Source organism: Lolium perenne, chromosome 4, assembly GCF_019359855.2.
Source record: "Lolium perenne isolate Kyuss_39 chromosome 4, Kyuss_2.0, whole genome shotgun sequence".
Lineage (NCBI taxonomy): Eukaryota > Viridiplantae > Streptophyta > Magnoliopsida > Poales > Poaceae > Lolium > Lolium perenne.
The window spans coordinates 184,628,221-184,647,693 of NC_067247.2; the positions used below are offsets into that span (position 1 = coordinate 184,628,221).

General features: G+C 44.7%; 1 protein-coding gene and 1 long non-coding RNA gene across 2 annotated transcripts; both read left to right on the forward strand.

Annotated features, from left to right (window-relative positions):
* Positions 1 to 1,722: 1,722 nt before the first annotated feature.
* On the forward strand, positions 1,723 to 16,044 carry LOC127294527 (uncharacterized). Its single transcript, XR_007846719.2, has 4 exons — positions 1,723 to 1,752; positions 2,109 to 2,200; positions 2,289 to 2,363; positions 13,702 to 16,044. It is a non-coding gene; the product is annotated as an uncharacterized lncRNA (long non-coding RNA).
* LOC127294526 (uncharacterized) lies at positions 11,483 to 12,815 on the forward strand. The gene has a single exon (XM_051324360.2). The coding sequence runs from the start codon at positions 11,773 to 11,775 to the stop codon at positions 12,622 to 12,624; it is 852 nt and encodes a 283-aa protein (XP_051180320.1). The 5' UTR covers positions 11,483 to 11,772; the 3' UTR covers positions 12,625 to 12,815.
* Positions 16,045 to 19,473: the final 3,429 nt, after the last annotated feature.

Consider the following 19,473-nt stretch of genomic DNA (forward strand, 5'->3'; position numbering starts at 1 on the left):
TCTATCCTGGTAAGCGACAAGAACCAAGTGCACAAAAAAAAACATCAGGTCAATTGGCTAGAAACTATATCCACATTTTTGGCAAGCTTACCAAATCTAAAACAGATGCTACAGAACAATAAACACATGACAGAAAGAAAATAAATTATCTCATGATTGCATTCCAAGTGGGGAAACTATATAATAAAAGCAGAGCCAGAATAAAGCTTAGATCTATGATCATTCCATGTCGGTTAGTTGATAACCAAATCCTAAGGAAGCCAGAAGTGCAGCTTTACTTTTCACCACCATATGTGGGAATGATACTTCTTAACAAAATCAAATAAATATATTGACAATAAAGGGAACATTGCAAATGTCCTAGCAATATCGTACGGAACTGCAAGGAAGAAATAAACCAATTAGTTTTTTGTCCTAAGATAAGAGCACTCATAGGCCATAATGCAAATCAGAACTTCTTGGATAATATGTGAATATTACTTTCAAATAGAATAATAAGATGCACATCAATCATAGGATAGCACGGGTGCTGCTTTTAGCGTCAGGTTCTTCCTGTTGTGTTTAATTTTAACCTTATATATCTTGTGAGTAAGAAATTACTTCTTATAATCAGAAATATAATCCTAAGGTTTGACATAAATACTATGAAAGCGTGCAGTTATAACTTTAGAATTTCTTTGCAAATCCGTTAAACCAAATTCCGTAGCATGGATAGCATGAATTTGCTCTTCCAGCTTGGTTAAGAAATGAAAGCAAGCGACGTCTATGCATGTTTAGCAGAAAAGGAAAAGAAAATATTAATGAACACAGTGTCTATTTGTAAATTATATGGAATACATCTTTACGCTTCTCAGTAAACTCCTTCAATAATAAATTCCAGCCAAATAATAAGTAATTGGTAAACAATGTTCTCCTGAAGTTTAGTAGTATATTTTCATTTGACCTGTTCAAGAATGCAAAAGAGTCATTGACCAATTGATGTATCAGTACATAAACTGAACAAAAGCATTGATCTTATGCTATAGAAAATGCCAATCCGAAAACAAGAACAAAATTTACATTTGAAATGGAGAATCATTTGGAATATATGACTGATTTGGGCTACATAGCCTATGCCAAGGAAAATAGGAACTTCACTGCAACGCAAATTGAAATCTCAAGACGTAACTGAATAACTGAAATCCACACTTACTGTGGATCAACATGCAGCACGCATCTGGACTGAAATCATCTTCTTATCATTGCTCCGCATCTAGCAATCCCACTTCTGCAAGATATTGTGCTTCAGGTTTCAGGGACCATGACTTCCCACGCATCCCCAGCACCGCCATGCCCCTCTTCTCTTAGCTGTGCGCGATCTGGAACTCCACCGGCAGCTTCTGCATACGACCCGCCGAACGGCAAAGGGTGTGACAGAGGAACAAGGGCGGGTCGGGGAGGGGCTCGCTGGCAATCAGCTCGTCAATCCCAGGAGCCAGGAGATCGGTGGTGGCCTGGTACATCTCACGAAGGGAGTCGGCGTGAAGCAGGAGGGAGCCGGCGAGGAGACAACCTAGGCAAGGAGCTAGAACTGCCACCGCAGCAATGAATCTTTGGTCAAAACAACCCCGAACCGACCCACGAGATGCGAGCAGCGAGAACCGACCCGGGTAGGGTCAGCGATAGCGACTTGCCGATCGTCCACGAGCGCTCCTAACACTGGAAGCTTAGAGCTTTTTAAAGATGTGCAGGAAGTATATTGCTACTGAAACGGTATTGATTTTTCTTTCATGTGTTCCTTTCATAGCGTTTAGTTTCAGAAAACAAATTAACAGGATGCGTTGAACCAAAGTCGTACCGTTATCAAACAAAATGTTCTCCTTTTCATGATTCTGGACATTTAACTAGTAATAGTGATATGACTGTGAAAAGGAAGGTCAACATTATTCCTGGAGTTAGTTGTGTTATCACGTCTATATTCAGATAGTAGCTCTCTGTTGAGAGTTACTGTTTATGATAGGGACACACATCAATGAATGAATATTTAAATTGTGTTATTGTTCAGAAATAAATTGCAGTTTCTTGTATGATATATGGTTAACTCAGTTTACACATTTACAATGTTTCAGGTGGAGCTAAAGGAAGGCCTTGTGGAACAGTTTTTTTCATGAAATGGAACCCTTTATAGGCAAACAAGGACTGCCAGTTTGCCTAAACAGAGGTTTGTAGCTCCCTTACACTTACACAGCTCTTTGAAGCTACCGAGCAAAATGGCTGGATTTACTAAAGTTTCACCATTGTTGGTGCAGGTGTTGTTGAATTAATTGCTGACCATGTAGTTTGTGAAGAAGGGAAGCCTTTCACCAGAAGCAGCACACACTCTGGTATGTATAAAACATCATGCATTATTACCTGAATATATTTAAAGCGATAGACGACAGTGGTATCCTGCGATCAAGTTATGAGAAGCTGAAAGTCTTACTCTTACACTTGATTAGGGTGTTCAAGACATCTGGTACCATTTTTGCTCGTAAGTGTAGAACTGTAGAACTGTGGAAGTATACATGTATGTTTTGTGGTAAGGGCATCTTCATCAGCCCGAAGCAAATGGATCAAGGGTTCCTTTGATTCATAGGATAACAAAAGTGTAGAAATAGAAAAGCATGGGATTGGGATGTCATATCTCTTTGAATCATATCAGAAAATAAAGCGTGTTTGATTGTAGCAGCAAAGAAATATTTCATGATGTATGACCTAATTTTTTTGTATAGGATTTACACTACAAGACTCTTATACGATTAATTCGCATAGGATATGTTTGTATTAGTTAAACAACAAGTGTATGAAATTTTTCTATGGATCTAAATCCTACATAATTCTTATGCAAATCCTATGAATCAAAGGAGCTCCAAACACATCCATTTCGGTCCGCATGGACAGTAAATGGGTAAGACCTAGCTCGATGCAAAGTTACCTATTGGGTTAGGAATGCCTCGGCGTGGACACAACACGGACGTGATGGGTGTCCCCCTTAACTAGCCATCGGGCCCGCTTACCATGGACACCGTACGTAGTAGCCACCAAAGGCACCCCTCCCTCACTCCCTTTGTAACCCTAGAGCGGCGCCGCCACCCACCATATCCCCTCACCGTTGACGGCATACTCTGTGCTGACCGCAGCTCGACGAAGGCCAAGACTCAGGACTGGTTCCAGCCCTAGAGAGCACTTGTTGGTATCGTTCCTGGAGCATGTTCGCTGCCCATCAACGCGAACCCGTCCACCGGCATCGACAACTAGACCTGCTCAGGTAATTGCGAGGCTGATTATGAGGTACAAAATTATACACCATTTTCGTCAATTTGATCCATGTAGACTGGACATTCATGCGTCCTTGTTGGTCGTAGAGGGACCTCAGCAACTCGATTGAATTCTTCTTCAACACCATCCTTGTCGCGGAGCTTGCTTGTGGTGCAGATGGCGACATTCCAACTATACCTTTTTTTTCTTTTCTTTTCGAAATGGGGCTTCCCCTATGCATCAATCAATTCACGCAACTTTCTTTATTAAAAGCACACAACTTTCTTTATTAAAAACATTTAGTTATTACAACCAGCGAAATATGATTTGGATATTATTACATCATGATCACTCCAAGTTGCTAAAAAAGCTATCTAAAAAGCACTAGCACGAAACATCTTTGCATCATCATGTTAGCCGTTTTCAATTGGTTGCACCTAATATCCATAGCAAAATGCTCCTCCTGGGGTAGCCAAAGAAATAAATGTTATTAGGTAGGTGAGACCTAAATGTTACTATTAGGTAGGTGAGACCTCTCCAGCGTGTGTTTTTCACACAGGATATCACCTTGCACCCCGTCGGTCTACGAGCTCTTCTACGACTCGAACCCAGATTGGTTAGCTCGACATGCTGAACTTTAGCCATCAAGCTAGCACTTGGTTCTCGATAACGAGAGAACAAACCATCTATCTTTATATCGTGAGGACACAAACCAGCATGCGTACATATACAAGTTAGAGCATCTGTAGTAGATACCGTATCTGACCGAATCGCATAATTGCATTAGTTTTTTTTATGCAAAAAATATCGGGACAGAACAGATCACATATCCTCTATCTGCTAAAAGGAATCTTAGGAGGGGCCACCTTCTTTTTCTTTAAGTTTCTTCCTCCATGAAACCTGCCACCCCACCTCCTATTCGAATCCCGTGGCCGCGCCGACCCGCCGCCCCTCGATGAACAGCTGCGCCGCCCACCCCTCGCTAGGCCATCGCGCCGCGTTACCGCACTTTGCACAGACCCGCCCCCTCGCCCAAGGCAGCGCCGCACGACCCTCCCCCTACTGGCTGAACGCACCTTGTTTAGGCTGCTGCACTACCCTACCCTGGTTTCAGCGGCTCGCGCATGCCGCTATAGCTCCAAATACACTGAATTTCAACGTAATTTGACAAAAAATGACAAGAAGTCAGGCGGCAGCGATGCACTGCGCGACGACATAGGCAGGGATCGCCGGAATCAACCACCGACGGTGACGATGGCGGGGATGATAAGGGGTTGCCCGATCTTCTCAGTAAGCGACAGGTGGTGATGAACACACGATGGTAGCAGCGGATGAAATCGATGATATGAGAAGGATAACTTGTATGACGCCGACGAAGTCTCTCGATTGATTCCTGATGCCAATGCAACAGCTCTCAACCCTGCAAGATATTCGCAACTCCACACACTTGCGCACGTAGCCGCCGACCACGAAGCGGTAGATTGCAATCTTCTAATTCCCAATGGAACAGCAGATCACACAAACTTTCAGTAGCATAAAACTCCAGATCGCAACGAATTGGAGAGTTGGGGAACAATAGTTTTGCTTAGCAAACAACTATGAACTAGGGTTTATCTTAAACATGGTCTAAAGCAGCTAGGGGGTCGTCCAAGGCACTTATATAGGCGTCCGGGACGAGTTCTGGTCGAAAAGATACAAAGAAAACCGACCGAGAATAGATCTGGTCGAGACAGACTCGGACTGGTCCGGTCTGGAATCCGGTCAACCGGGCCAGTGACCGGGCTGCCTAGCATAGAATCCGGTCAACCGGGCCAGTGACCGGGCTGCCTAGCATAGAATCCGGTCAACCGGGCCAGTGACCGGGCTGCCTGGCATAGAACCCGGTCAACCGGGCGGCAAACCGGAAAGTTCGCAAAAATCCGGTTTTTGCCCGGTACGATAAATCCCATCCGGTTGGCGCCCGGTCAACCGGGCTGTGGACCGGCGGGCCGGTCCCAGGCCGGTCTAACCGGGTGTTGGACCGGCCTGGACGTCGTCTTCTCCTCTCGCGCCTTCCTCCCGCTCCTCTCTCGCGCGACCATGAGATATCTTCATGTCCAGCTCCATGTCCAGCTTCACGTCCATCTTGACGTCCATCTTCATGTCCAGCTGCTTCTCTACTCCTCGTGCGATGCTCGTCTCCTCTTGATACCTGATGATACATAAGTAATAGGACTTAGGTAGTATAAAGTTCTCATCAATCAAAGTATCGTTTAGGAACAAGTTCACCTGTTGTTTAAGTAGCTTCGCACGAGCTCTTGTAATTGGACCAATCCGAACTTCATCGGACTTGAGCTTCACAGCAGGTTCATCTTCATTCATCAATGACGGAGGTAGTGGTGTAGTAGGGATGTCCTCATCATCTCCCCCCCCTTCAAAAGGCGTCGACCTCGACGCTCCAAGGTCTTCTCCGTCATATGGTGTCAAATCAGCAACATTGAAAGAATTACTGACACCAAACTCATCAACTGGAAGATCTATTGAGTATGCATTATCATTGATCTTGGCAAGCACTTTGTAAGGACCAGCACCACGAGGCTTCAACTTAGACTTCCGTAGCTTCGGGAACCTATCCTTGCGAAAATGTACCCAGACCATATCACCAGGCTTGAACAACATCTCTTTGCGCTTCTTGTTCATCCTTGCGGCATTGCTCTTGCCTTTCTTTCTCGTCAACTCTTTAGTCGTCACAGGGATCTTACGCACAAACTCTGCCCTCTTGGAGGCCACCATATTCACTCGCTCATGTATGGGCAAAGGCAACAAGTCAAGTGGAGTAATGGGATTGAAACCATACACCACCTCAAAAGGACACAGCTCGAGTGGTAGAGTGTACCGCCCTGTTGTAAGCAAACTCCACATGCGGCAAACACTCTTCCCACTCCTTCAGGTTCTTCTTGATCATGGATCTCAACGGTTGTGACAAGGTTCGATTCACCACTTCAGTTTGACCATCGGTTTGGGGATGACAAGTAGTGCTTGAGCAGTAGCTTTGTCCCCGCCTTTCCCCAAAGTGTCTTCCAAAAGTAGCTCATGAACTTTACATCACGATCGAAACAATAGTCTTCGGGACTCCATGTAGTCGAACAATCTCCACGAAAAATAGGTTAGCAATATGCGACGCATCGTCGCTTTTGTGGCAGTGTGCAATAAAGTGTGACATTTTAGAAAATCTGTCCACTACCACAAATATAGAATCATGGCCTCTCTTAGTACGCGGCAAACCCAACACAAAATCCATACTAATATCCTCCCAAGGTGTAGTAGGTGCCGGTAACGGAGTATACAAACCGTGAGGCTTCAGCTTGGACTTGGACTTGTTGCAAGTAATGCACCTCTTCACATACTGTCCACATCCCGCCTCATCTTTGGCCAATAAAAATGATCAGCGAGCATGAGTAGCGTCTTCTCACGCCCAAAGTGACCCATCAAACCTCCAAAGCATGTGATTCCCGCAATAAGAGCAAACGCACGAGACGATTCTCGGAACACATAGTTTGTTAGCTCTAAACAAGAACCCATCATGTATGTGATATTTTTCCCATGCTTTACCAATAGCACACAAGCGGTATGGTTCAGCAAAATCATGATCGATCGCATATAAATCACATAACACCTCTAATCCAGGAATTTTAACATCAAGATGGGTTAATAGCATAGTCTTCCTAGATAGAGCATCGGCAACAATATTATCTTTTCCCTTCTTATGCTTAATAATGTACGGAAAAGACTCAATAAACTCAACCCACTTAGCAAGACGCCTATGCAAAGTAGATTGGGCTTTCGGATATTTCAAAGCTTCATGATCAGAATGTATGATAAATTCTTTTGGCCACAAATAATGTTGCCAAACCTCAAGAACTCTAATTAAAGCATACAATTCTTTATCATTTATTGGATAGATCAACTTAACACCAGAAAGTTTCTCGAGAAAAATATGCAATTGGGCGACCCTCTTGCATCAACACACCACCAATTCCAATACCACTAGCATCACATTCAATCTCAAATTGCTTATTGAAATCAGGAAGTGCAAGCAACGGTGCAGAAGTTAACAATCGTTTCAGTTCATCAAAAGCATGATCTTGGGCAATGCCCCACTCAAAGACAACACCCTTTTTAGTCAATTCATTCAAAGGTGCAGCAATAGTAGAAAAATTGGGCACAAAACGGCGATAAAACCAGGCTAGACCATGAAAACTTCTAACTTGACTCACATTCATGGGAGTAGGCCAATTTTGAATAGCTTCAATTTTAGACACATCTACTTCTACTCCATGCTTAGAGACAACATAACCCGAGAAATATGACCTTATCTTTGCAAAATGTGCACTTCTCAAGATTACCATAGAGTTTACTATCACGCAACACTTGCAAAACATGTCGAATATGTATAATATGATCAGATTCATTGCGGCTGTAGATTAATATGTCATCAAAATACACAACCACAAACTTGCCAATAAAATCACGCAAAACATGGTTCATCAGTCTCATGAAAGTGCTAGGTGCATTAGTTAAACCAAAAGGCATTACTAACCACTCATATAAACCAAATTTTGTTTTAAAGGCGGTTTTCCACTCATCCCCTTCTTTCATCCTAATTTGATGATAACCACTACGCAAATCAATTTTAGTGAAAACAGCAGCACCACTCAATTCATCTAGCATATCCTCTAAACGGGGAATAGGATGACGATATCGAATAGTAATGTTGTTTATCGCTCTACAATCTACGCACATATGCCATGTACCATCTTTCTTAGGAACAAGAATAACGAGAACAAGACAAGGACTAAGGCTTATGCGGATATAACCTTTGTCGAGTAGCGCTTGTACTTGCTTCTGTATCTCCTTCGTTTCTTCGGGATTCGTTCTATATGGCGCCCTATTGGGCAGCGATGCTCCGGGGATCAAGTCAATTTGATGCTCAATACCTCGCAATGGTGGAAGTACTGCGGGTACCTCTTCCGGAAACACGTCGCTGAATTCCTGCAAAACATTAGAAACACCAAAAGGAAGAGGGGTCATGTCGTTAGAAACCAAAACCGTACCCTTGTACATGAGCACAATAGGCATGGCTGTAGGATCCTCACAAAATTCTCTCATGTCTTGTTTGGTGGCTAATGAGACTAAGGAATTCACTCTCTCACTTTTCGTTATATCACTCACGGCATTACAATTCTCTCGCCTATCTAGGGATGCATCCTCCAAGTTTACTTCAATCTTCTGACGAGACTCATTGACAATTTGCTGTGGTGACATAGGCTGTAAGTTAATTTTCTTGCCCTTGAACTCCAAGTGATATGTATTGGCGCGGCCATTGTGTTGCACCGAACGGTCATAGAGCCATGGCCGACCCAACAACAGGTGACAAACCATCATAGGAACCACATCAAAATCAATGGAATCCTTATACGGTCCAATCTCAAAATCAACTCGCACCATGTGGCTCACCTTCATCTCACCATTATTGCTCAACCACTGAATATAATATGGATGCGGGTGCGGTAGATACTTCAGTTTCAGCTTGGCACATAACTCTTTGCTTGCTAGATTGCGACAACTCCCGCCATCAATAATGACCTTGCAAGCTTTATCAGGACCAACTAGTGTACACTCTGAATATCCTTGTCCAACACATCACTAGCAACTCGTATTTCACGTTGCATGTGATCACGAAGTGCCTCAAATTCACGCCAAGTAACTGGTGTAGCGGCGTCCTTTTTCTGCATCACATCAACATTCTCGGTAGAAGACATGATTAGTAGGTTAGTGCACTAAACAAAAATCTTTGGTGGTACTCTCACAACTCACTCAAAACTGATAAGAAAGGTAAATCTTACCGCTCCAAAGTGAATTAGTATTGCTTACCAACTTGGATTGACGGACTAGTGCACGGATGTAGCGAAGCGAATATCAAGGGTATAAGAAAAATCACACGACAAAGCAGGATATATGTGGGGCTGTAGGTGGGCTACCTATTTGCACCAATAACAAGCTCTAGCGCTGACCGTAGACAACCAATGATACTCACACAAGGCGATATAATGGGATAATGCAACTATATGTGAGAAAAGGTTGCAATGCACAAGAGAGACGCTAGCAAAGCTCAACGAGACAGGCACAAGATTGCTCAACTACGGGTGCAGCAAAGTAAACTTAGGCCTTCACTTGATTCAACTAGCACAACACTTTTTTTTTTTTTTGGATTTTCTTTTGTATAACACACGCAGCGATGTAGCTCTTTTTGCTTCTTTTCAATTTTCTCTTTTTTTTTTGATTTTATGACTCAACTCCTTGATAACACGGCCAACAAGATATGCAAAGCACCAAAACCCTAATGAGCAGCCTGTCGAGCGGTAAAATTAGTCTCTTCTGGGGAAGTTCCTAGTCACGTATATCGATAGGCTGTGTCTATGGTTGGGAACAAGCACACTGTACGCTATGTGGACTCGGAGTAACAAAAACTGACACACTATGATAAACTAGATGATAGAGTAAAACTCAAACCCTAAAATACTAGATAGAAAGAAAAGATACGCAAAAACAACTACGAAAAGCAACTAAAACTCGAAATTAGTGCAATCTAAGGCTATGGCAAACCCTAACCCTAACTTTTTATGGCTTTTTCTGGATAGGAAACACTCACAACTCAACTATGGGGTGGATTGTGGATGGCTTACCGAGGAAAACTGGAAATCTGATACCAAGATGATAAGGGGTTGCCCGATCTTCTCAGTAAGCGACAGGTGGTGATGAACACACGATGGTAGCAGCGGATGAAATCGATGATATGAGAAGGATAACTTGTATGACGCCGACGAAGTCTCTCGATTGATTCCTGATGCCAATGCAACAGCTCTCAACCCTCAAGATATTCGCAACTCCACACACTTGCGCACGTAGCCGCCGACCACGAAGCGGTAGATTGCAATCTTCTAATTCCCAATGGAACAGCAGATCACACAAACTTTCAGTAGCATAAAACTCCAGATCGCAACGAATTGGAGAGTTGGGGAACAATAGTTTTGCTTAGCAAACAACTATGAACTAGGGTTTATCTTAAACGTGGTCTAAAGCAGCTAGGGGGTCGTCCAAGGCACTTATATAGGCGTCCGGGACGAGTTCTGGTCGAAAAGATACAAAGAAAACCGACCCAGAATAGATCTGGTCGAGACAGACTGACTGGTCCGGCTCGGAATCCGGTCAACCGGCCAGTTGACCGGCCGCCTAGCATAGAATCCGGTCAACCGGGCCGTGACCGGCTGCCTAGCATAGAATCCGGTCAACCGGGCCATGACCGGGCTGCTCGGCATAGAACCCGTCAACCGGCGGCAAACCGGAAAGTTCGCAAAAATCCGGTTTTTGCCCTGCACGATAAATCCCATCCGGTTGGCGCCCGGTCACCGGGCCAGGGACCGGCGGGCCCGTCCGGAGGCCCGTCTAAACGGGTGTTGGACCGGCCTGGACGTCGTCTTCTCCTCTCGCGCCTTCCTCCCGCTCCTCCCTCGCGCGACCATGAGATATCTTCATGTCCAGCTCCATGTCCAGCTTCACGTCCATCTTGACGTCCATCTTCATGTCCAGCTGCTTCTCTACTCCTCGTGCGATGCTCGTCTCCTCTTGATACCTGATGATACATAAGTAATAGGACTTAGGTAGTATAAAGTTCTCATCAATCAAAGTATCGTTTAGGAACAAGTTCACATGTTGTTTAAGTAGCTTCGCACGAGCTCTTGTAATTGGACCAATCCGAACTTCATCGGACTTGAGCTTCACAGCAGGTTCATCTTCATTCATCAATGACGGAGGTAGTGGTGTAGTAGGGATGTCCTCATCAGGGGAGAAAAGGAGGCTTTCCCAGCTGAATATTCCCTCCCGCAAACCGTTTTGGAGCGACGAAGGGGAATCTAGGTCTCAAGTCCGCGTATATGCAGTATTTCATTTTGAGAAGCGATGCGGGTTTGCTTGGGAGGCCAGCTATTTTTCTGGCATGTGCGTGATTTTTTTTTGGCCCGGTACCGCAAACTAGCGTTTATTTTTTGATTTTAGTCCGTGTGGTTATATGCTACACTATGAACCCATAGAAAATGTTGCAAGCACGTGTACATATCAGTACAACATACACTGAGAGCACGCGAGTGCAGCAAGAGCCAAAGAAAAACGCACCAATTCAGGAAAAAGAAATAACGATGTCGGGCCCAGCATAACCCGCGTCAACGCGGCCCAGATCTGAATCCCGCGTAAACTCTACGCAGTCGGAGTTCGAGTTCGAGTTCATGTCGGAGACGGAGATCCTTCCGGTGGATTTAAGGCCGCGATTCGCCCGCGGGATCGAAACCCTAGCTCCCCCTCCCGAGATCTCGATCTGATCCAGCTCTCGACAAACCCTAGCTTCTCAGCGCTCTGTTTCCCGGTGATCGCGCGCGCGTGCGTGCTTTCCCTCCGCGGCGGATGATGATGTCGAACGCGGCGGCGCCGTGGGCTCAGGTGCCTCACCAGCTGCTGCAGGAGTTCGAGTTCTTCCTGGTCGTGGATTTCGAGGCCACGTGCGAGAAGGACAAGCGGATTTACCCGCAAGAGATAATCGAGTTCCCCTCCGTGCTCGTCGACGGCGCCACCGGCCGCATCCAATCCGCCTTCCGCAGGTACGTCCGCCCTAAGTACCATCCCGTGCTGACCCCGTTTTGCAGGGACCTCACAGGGATCAGGCAGGAGGACGTCGATGGAGGGGTGGATCTCCGCGAGGCGCTCCTGCTGCACGACCGCTGGCTGCAGGCGGCGACGGCGGGGACCAGGAAAGGCGGCAGCTTGGCCGTGGTGACGTGGGGGGATTGGGACTGCCGCACGATGCTAGAATCGGAGTGCGTCTTCAAGGGGATCGCAAAGCCGGCCTACTTCGATCGCTGGGTCAACCTCAGGGTTCCCTTCCAGGCGGTGCTCGGGGGCGGAGGGCGAGTCAACCTGCAGGAGGCCGTCCGGGCCGCGGGGTTACAGTGGGAAGGCCGCCTGCACTGCGGGCTCGATGACGCGCGCAACACGGCGCACCTTCTTGTGGAGATTATGCGCAGGGGCGCCAAGATCGCCATTACTGGCTCCTTGGCGCCGCCGCCGATCCAGCACAAGGAGGAGGAGGGGCAGCAGCCTCACACAAGTCTGTGCGGGGGTGCCTGCTACTGCGGAGTGGCGAGCCGAGGAGGCGTTGTAGCTGTGCCGGGGCCGGCACAGGGGAGGTGCTTCTGGGGGTGTGGCAACTGGACGCCAGCCATGGGAGCCGCCTGCCCCTACTTCTTGTGGACCAACTGAATCAGTTGCGCCACCGATTGCGATTTCAGGCTCAGTCTAGATATTAGCTTCATGTGATTTGGTCACTGGAATCAAATGTGACCCAGCTGGCATTAGCATAGTTCACTGTGAACCTACAGTTTACGGGAGAGTAGCTATCCTATGTAATCGCTGTGTCAGTTTTTAATATTAATAAAGGTTTGATTTAATCATGATCCTTCTTCTCCGCGAAATTCATCAACATCGAACAAGTCTGTGCGGTGGCGCCGCTGGGGCGTGCTACTGCGGAGTGGCCAGCAGAGGGGGCGTTGTAGCGATGCCAGGCCCATGCAGGGGAGGTGCTACTGGGGGTGTGGCAACTGGACGCCCACCATGGGAGCCGTCTGCCCCTACTTCCTCCGGACCAATTGAATCAGTTGCGCCACCGATTGATGGATGCTTGTGTTAACTCTAGTCAGATTCGATGGTAGCCTAGTTGATTCTTGGTGTGATTTCAAATGTGACCCAGGTAGTAATAGGTTAGTTCATTTGCACTCTGAACTGGTCACCCAAACCTACGGCTTAGGGGATAGTAGCTATCCTATGTAATCAGTGTGTGAATTATTATTAATATTAATAGAAGGTTTCATTTAATTATGATTCTTCTTCTCTTCGAAATTCTTCAACACCAAGCAACGTTTGTCTTCTAATTTTCATCAGTTTGTGATTAAAATTAAGTAATTGCTGACCAAAGTTAAAAGAGGGATCACTTGGATGCTACCACCGGTGGTCATGGATGACCATATCGAGCAGCCACTGCTCAAATCAGGTGCAACCAAAGCACATCTATCCTTTTCTGTTAATTGATATCTAAATGCTACCTTTAATTGGTGAAAAAGATCTAAAAATATTTCTGCAATTGGTATTATGTGCTTGATTATGTTTGTAGTTTGGTAATTCCAATGGAATTGTAACCCCCTGTATTATTTGAATGCTTCCAGCAAGTATCTTTAATTAGTAAAGAAGGCTTATGCATTTCTTTGCAAATTTCTGCAGTTTAGTCATTTCTTATACGTACAGAATTCTTTATGTGACTTTGTTGTGCTTCGATATGTGCAGATTACAGTAACTTTACATGCTGGCTGGCAATGGCAGCAAGGCCAAAGCGATAAAGACCTCACCCCTCATACCTCACATCTCAGCACTGCATCTTCGGTCCTGAACTACCGAAGTCGTGTCTGTTACCTACATCGACTCTAGCTCTGGCAAGCGAGGATGGTAAGAGAATAAAAGACCTGTTTCTTCCGTGCAATCGTCTTTGTGATGAACTGATTCTGCTTACTTGAGGATTTGCGTTGAGTTCACATCATTTACTTTGCGATCCATGATGTCCAATTTAAGAATAGTGGTTGCGTGATGGGGATATTTTAATCAATCTGTGTAAAATTTAGCTTTCAGGACAGGGCATCAGCAGCAGTACTGATCAGCAGGGTGTTGATTTAGGAGTTTTAGGCGGTTTTCTGTAATTGATATGTGCAGCCCTCTGCTTTGATGAACTGCCAGTTTCGGTTAGGGCGTACTCCCTTTGATCGGGATCTGATCATACCCTTTGAGGCGGGCTCTTTATTGAGTAGTGATTTATTATCGGATTATTGTGCTTCAGGCTAGTTTTCCATGCAGAGATGGATCAATAATGCTAATACACAGATTTTTACCCTGATCAGTCCGCTCGCAGATGCACAACTTTTTTTCTTCCAAAGCTGCTCATATAAGGTGCTTTTCTCAAGCTATCGTAGATCTGATCATATAGTGGCATATATGCTTCCTGCTCCTGATTATCATTTTAGGCGCCTCATAAGTAATAATGTTATCATTCTAAGCACCTCATAAGTTCTTACATCCTAATTTGTTCTCAATCACCGGTACTATTTTGATTTCCCTTCCAACTTTCTGAAATCTATTTCATCTTGAAGAAAAAGTGTGATGGAGAGTGTTCTCAAATAAAAAGTAGAAGTAGAAGAGCTGCAAAGTAGCATACTGCTCTCAAAGAAGCTCTGATTTAGTTTCTTGATTCAGTAGGAATGCTTTTTAGATAATATAGGAGACTGAGAGGTTCCATTCTTTGGTCTCTCAGTGTCATTTTCTACGGAGTTATCCGCTGTAAATTTCACATATTTATCCAGAGGCCACAATCTCTCCAATGTGATTATCCACTCCCCGCCCCCTCCATAGAACAATTCTCCTATATTTTTATTTATTTATTATACATATTTCCGCGTGTAATCTTGGTTTAGTGCATTTCTGGTGCAGTGGTGACATGATGTGATTACACTTGTTAATAACTAGATTGACAGTTTGCCGATCATTTAGAACATCAATTAGCTAACGAAATTTGATGATGGGCCACTGCACACAATTTATACTGCGCACTTGTTTGCTCACGCCTCTCCCCTCATCAAGGTCTGAACTCCAGCTTCACCCTTTCCGCTGAGTAGTACCAGGTAACTCGTGAGACTGTTCTTTTTCTGTTTTAGTTTTTATATTTTTAGGACTTTTGTCTGCAGTTAGTGTTATAAGAATCACCTTTAACTTGAAATAAATGAATGCTAGCATGTTCCATTTGAACTGATTAACAAGTGCAGTTCATAGATCTATATCTAGGTGCATCTAGTTGTTTTTTACAGTAAAATCACCTAGATATGGTTAGTTAATATTTAGGAGAGTGGGGATTACATGATTGTCCTTGTAGCCAGTACCTATGTGGTTCAAGCTAAATGTTATTTTTCATTCTATTTCTTTCTTGGTTTTTTATAGTCTTACTATCCACCACCCTAACGATCCATTCTCTAGATTTCATTCTCTTTAATTATGTTGGATTTAGGAAATAATGGTCAGGTGCATTGCAGGTACAGGGAACACCATTTGTACAATTACAGGTTGCAACAAGAAAGTTCTGGTTACATCTCAATGGCAATTAATTGTATCATCATATTCGTGCAAATAAAGAGGTACCCGTTCCTACTGTTACAGAATCAAAGAAGCCTTTAATTTTCTTACTATTTACTTCCTGCTAACTGTTTAACTATGACCCATCTGAATGTAAATTCGAGAAAACAAAACTTTTAGTATTAAGCACAAGAAAGGCTTGACATCGTCTAGCTCAGGTCCCATGTTGGTTCATGTCTTAAATAGGGCATCACCATCTGTGATGGAATGGAGGACATCCATGCTTGGCATTTTGATCCGCGCGGCCTTTTCTCAGTCAAGTCTGCATACAAGGTTGGGGTTCAGCTGAGGGACAGAAGATTGGGCAGAGATGCTGCATGCCCCAAGGAGAATCTGGCAAACAGCACTGTAAAATTTGATTGGAACCATATTTGGTCTCTAAAAACCATATTTGGCTTCCTCACAATAGCTTGGCCAACAGAATGAAAATCCGAAGGCTTGGGGTGGACCTCGATATGACATGCCCTGTGTGCCATCGCTTGAATGAGAATGGGGGACATGTTTTCCTGAAGTGCAAAAAAGTTAAAAGCGTTGGAATATCCTGGCTCTAGGAGAGAGACGTGAGAAGCTCATATCTTGTACCTCAGCCCACAACATGCTGCAAGATCTTTGGAAGTGCAGCGATGAAACACAGCTTAAGGCTGTGACCCTGATGTGGGAATGGTGGAACGTCCGCAACAAGGCAATTGCAGGTGAGGCGACTCCTAGCTCCGAGGCTGTGTGCCATCGAGTTGAGAAGCTCCTGGTGGAGCAACAAAGTCTGAAGAAGCCAAACAAACCCCAGCATCTGTTCCACTAGCTGCATCAATAAAGCTTCCTGTACTGCCTGAATCAACTAACAACAGTACCGTCAAATTGTTGACTCTAGCTGGTAACTGGATCGTGCTGTCAGCATCTGTTCCACTAATAGCGTTCATAGACAGCTGTTCTGCCTCATCTACTGCTAAAGCTTCCATGGTAGTCACCATTTCCAGCACTTCATCCGACAGAACTTCAGTTGCTGTATCAACTTGCATTGCTTTGAGTTGTGCCACCACTGGTGCTGCACATTGGTGTCCTGGAGCATATTTTGCCCCACACTTGAAACACTCATTGTTTGCTCTTCTGTATTCCTTCGGTTGTTGTGCCTTCCACACCTCCCCCGAAGTGAATTTGTTCTTCTCCTTCCATGGCGTGTTTTGATAGTGCTTGTACGGTTTATATGCGGGCTTGGAACTGTCTGGTGTCTGCTCAAACACCTGTGCCATCAGTGTCGCCCTTTGCACTGAATCTGGCAATTGTGCTTCCACCGCCACCCGCAGCTCCTCTTTCAGGCCTAGCACAAATTGAGTAACGAGCATCACGCCACCAAATGCTGGATCATATAATTTGATGTGATATACCAATTTATCAAACTGTTTCCGATATTCTGCCACCGTTCCTGTTTGCTTCAGCTGTAGCAATTCCTTCAGTTTCACTCGGTGCGTATCGACATCGAACTCCTGGAGCACTGCCTGCCTGAACTGCTCCCAACTCAACCGCTGACGGTTTTGCTTGAACGCATGATACCAGTGTGCTGCAGCTTCCTGCAGGTACATCGTTGCTGCAGCTACTTGAAATCCAGGAGCAATCTGATACAGAGTGAAGAACGTCTCACAGGTATCGACCCAAATGCTCGCATCAGTGCCATCAAATCGAGGAAAATCCATCCGTGGCATCCATGGCCTTCTCTGGTGAGAATCCTCATTTTCCGGTGACAACGAATCACGCACAGTGGAACTCTCAGGGTACTCCTCTGGGCGAGGGGAGAAGATAGCTACCTGCGGATTTGGAGCGCTTGTCGGCCTTGGGCCGAAGATGCTTCCCGTGGTATGAGGGCGCACCAACACCGGCGGTGGGTGGGTGGGCGCAGCATCCTTGTTCTTCACCCCGTGCGCGAGCGACACCTGCTCGTCCTCCAGCTTCCCCAGCTTTTCCATGGACAGATCAACCTTGATTTGTACCTGATCCAGGCGCTGCCCTTGGAGATCCATCTTCGCCTCCATCGACAGGAAACGCTCCTCCAGCGTGTCCAGCTTTCCCATCTTCTCCATCAACCGCGCCTCCATCGCCTCCATCGCCGTCACCGTGAAACGCACCTGCGCACTCGGCTTGAACGGTGCCGTTGCAGCAGACTTCTCTGAATCAACCGAACGCTGCGTGGGATTTACGCTAGATCGCTCGAGAGCAATTAGCAACCGTGAGCAGATGCCTTACCGGTACGATCTCGAGATCTAGTCGCGCGAACGGATCGAACAAAGCAACTGATACCAATTGTTATGGACAAGGTGTATGATTTGGAATCACACCTTGATATAACGATACAGGATTCGTTTTAGAGATTGTCTTGGGGAAGAAGAAGAAGAATACAGAGAAGGATCAGATTCGTTTCATTTCTTCCTAACCACTCACACAGCGACACACGCCTGTATTTAACTCTCGCCAGACACAGCTGGCATTTGCTAGCTACGTGACCACAGGTCACACTTTCCCGTCATCCACTTCTGAAGACGTAACCCCCGTAGGCGCCTTCCCTGGAGGTAGCTCCTCCCGTGTCATGCTCCGCGTGACATAATACGAATGAGGAGGGTCGCTCTATTAGTGGTTAAGTTCACAATAGACGAGGTAGCCGAGTCACGTAGGTTGATTGCTCGTATTATGGCGAGAGACAAAAGAAATTTGTTGTCTCCGTCTCCTTTTAAATGGGAGATCTCTTCAAGTATAAAATACGAGATTTCTCTCCATTGTACAAGATTCTTTTCATCACACCCTTTTTGTTAATACATACGTGTGAGCATTAATCAGGTGTGATGACTCTAAGGAACAATCCAATTTATGATATATTTGTTTGCCTTTCTAGATGTTCCAGAACACACGAACAGAGGATCGATTCATCAACCACAATATATACCCAGTTTAGCTGAATTCAGAAATGACATGGTACTCTGTTCAGATTAATTTAATGAAAAATGTCCGTCTGAACCGAACCTTTAAGAGAACAACTTGAGGGCTTGTTTGATTCAAAGAATTTTTAAGGGAATTTTGCAGGATTCTTACCCATAAATTTTTTCCTACACTGGCCATTTGATTCAAAGGATTGAACCCTCCAAATATTTTATGGATTGTTTTTGTATAATACAATCCCATAGGATTTTTAGAGGTTCTTGGGAAGCTTCGTGTGTCTCTATGACAACTGAGATGTAGTCAAGAATTTTTCTTTGTTTTTCCTATGGTGCAACGAAACAACTTCTACAACTAATTCATGTGTTTCTTGGGGTGCACTGTTTTCTTTTTGGAGGCGTCGTTTTTGGAGAGTTTGTATTTCAGATATTGTCTTGGTGGTGGATGTACTGCTATTGCTAGGCATGGGATACTGTTGCAGGACTTTTATGTCTTATTTTTCTTTTCTGTTTTTAATTGGTATCTTTTGATATTAATATATTTCTTTTATTAAAAAAATGTGTTTCTTATTTCAGTAGGAGTTCACATGTCATGACATATTGTTCTTGCGTATTTTCTATTCCTGTGGTTTTAAAATTCTTTGAATCAAAGATAGGCCCTAATAAGAGTCTAGTTCCACTTTAACATCTAACAATTTTAATTAGGAAATTGATAGCGCGTATGTTCGTTAGAAACTAGCAACCTTAATAAGGAAAATAGTACTCCCTCCCGTTAAAAAATAATTACCCACCCACTTTCAGGTAATTATTTTGAACCCGATAGAGTACCATTTTGTTCATCACAACTACGTACCAATCTTAATTGCCGTAAAAGTATTCGCAAAAAAAAACATTAATTGCCGTAAAAGTAGCATATGTTCATCACGAACTGCCAACCTTAATTGCCGTAACATATGTTCATTAGCAA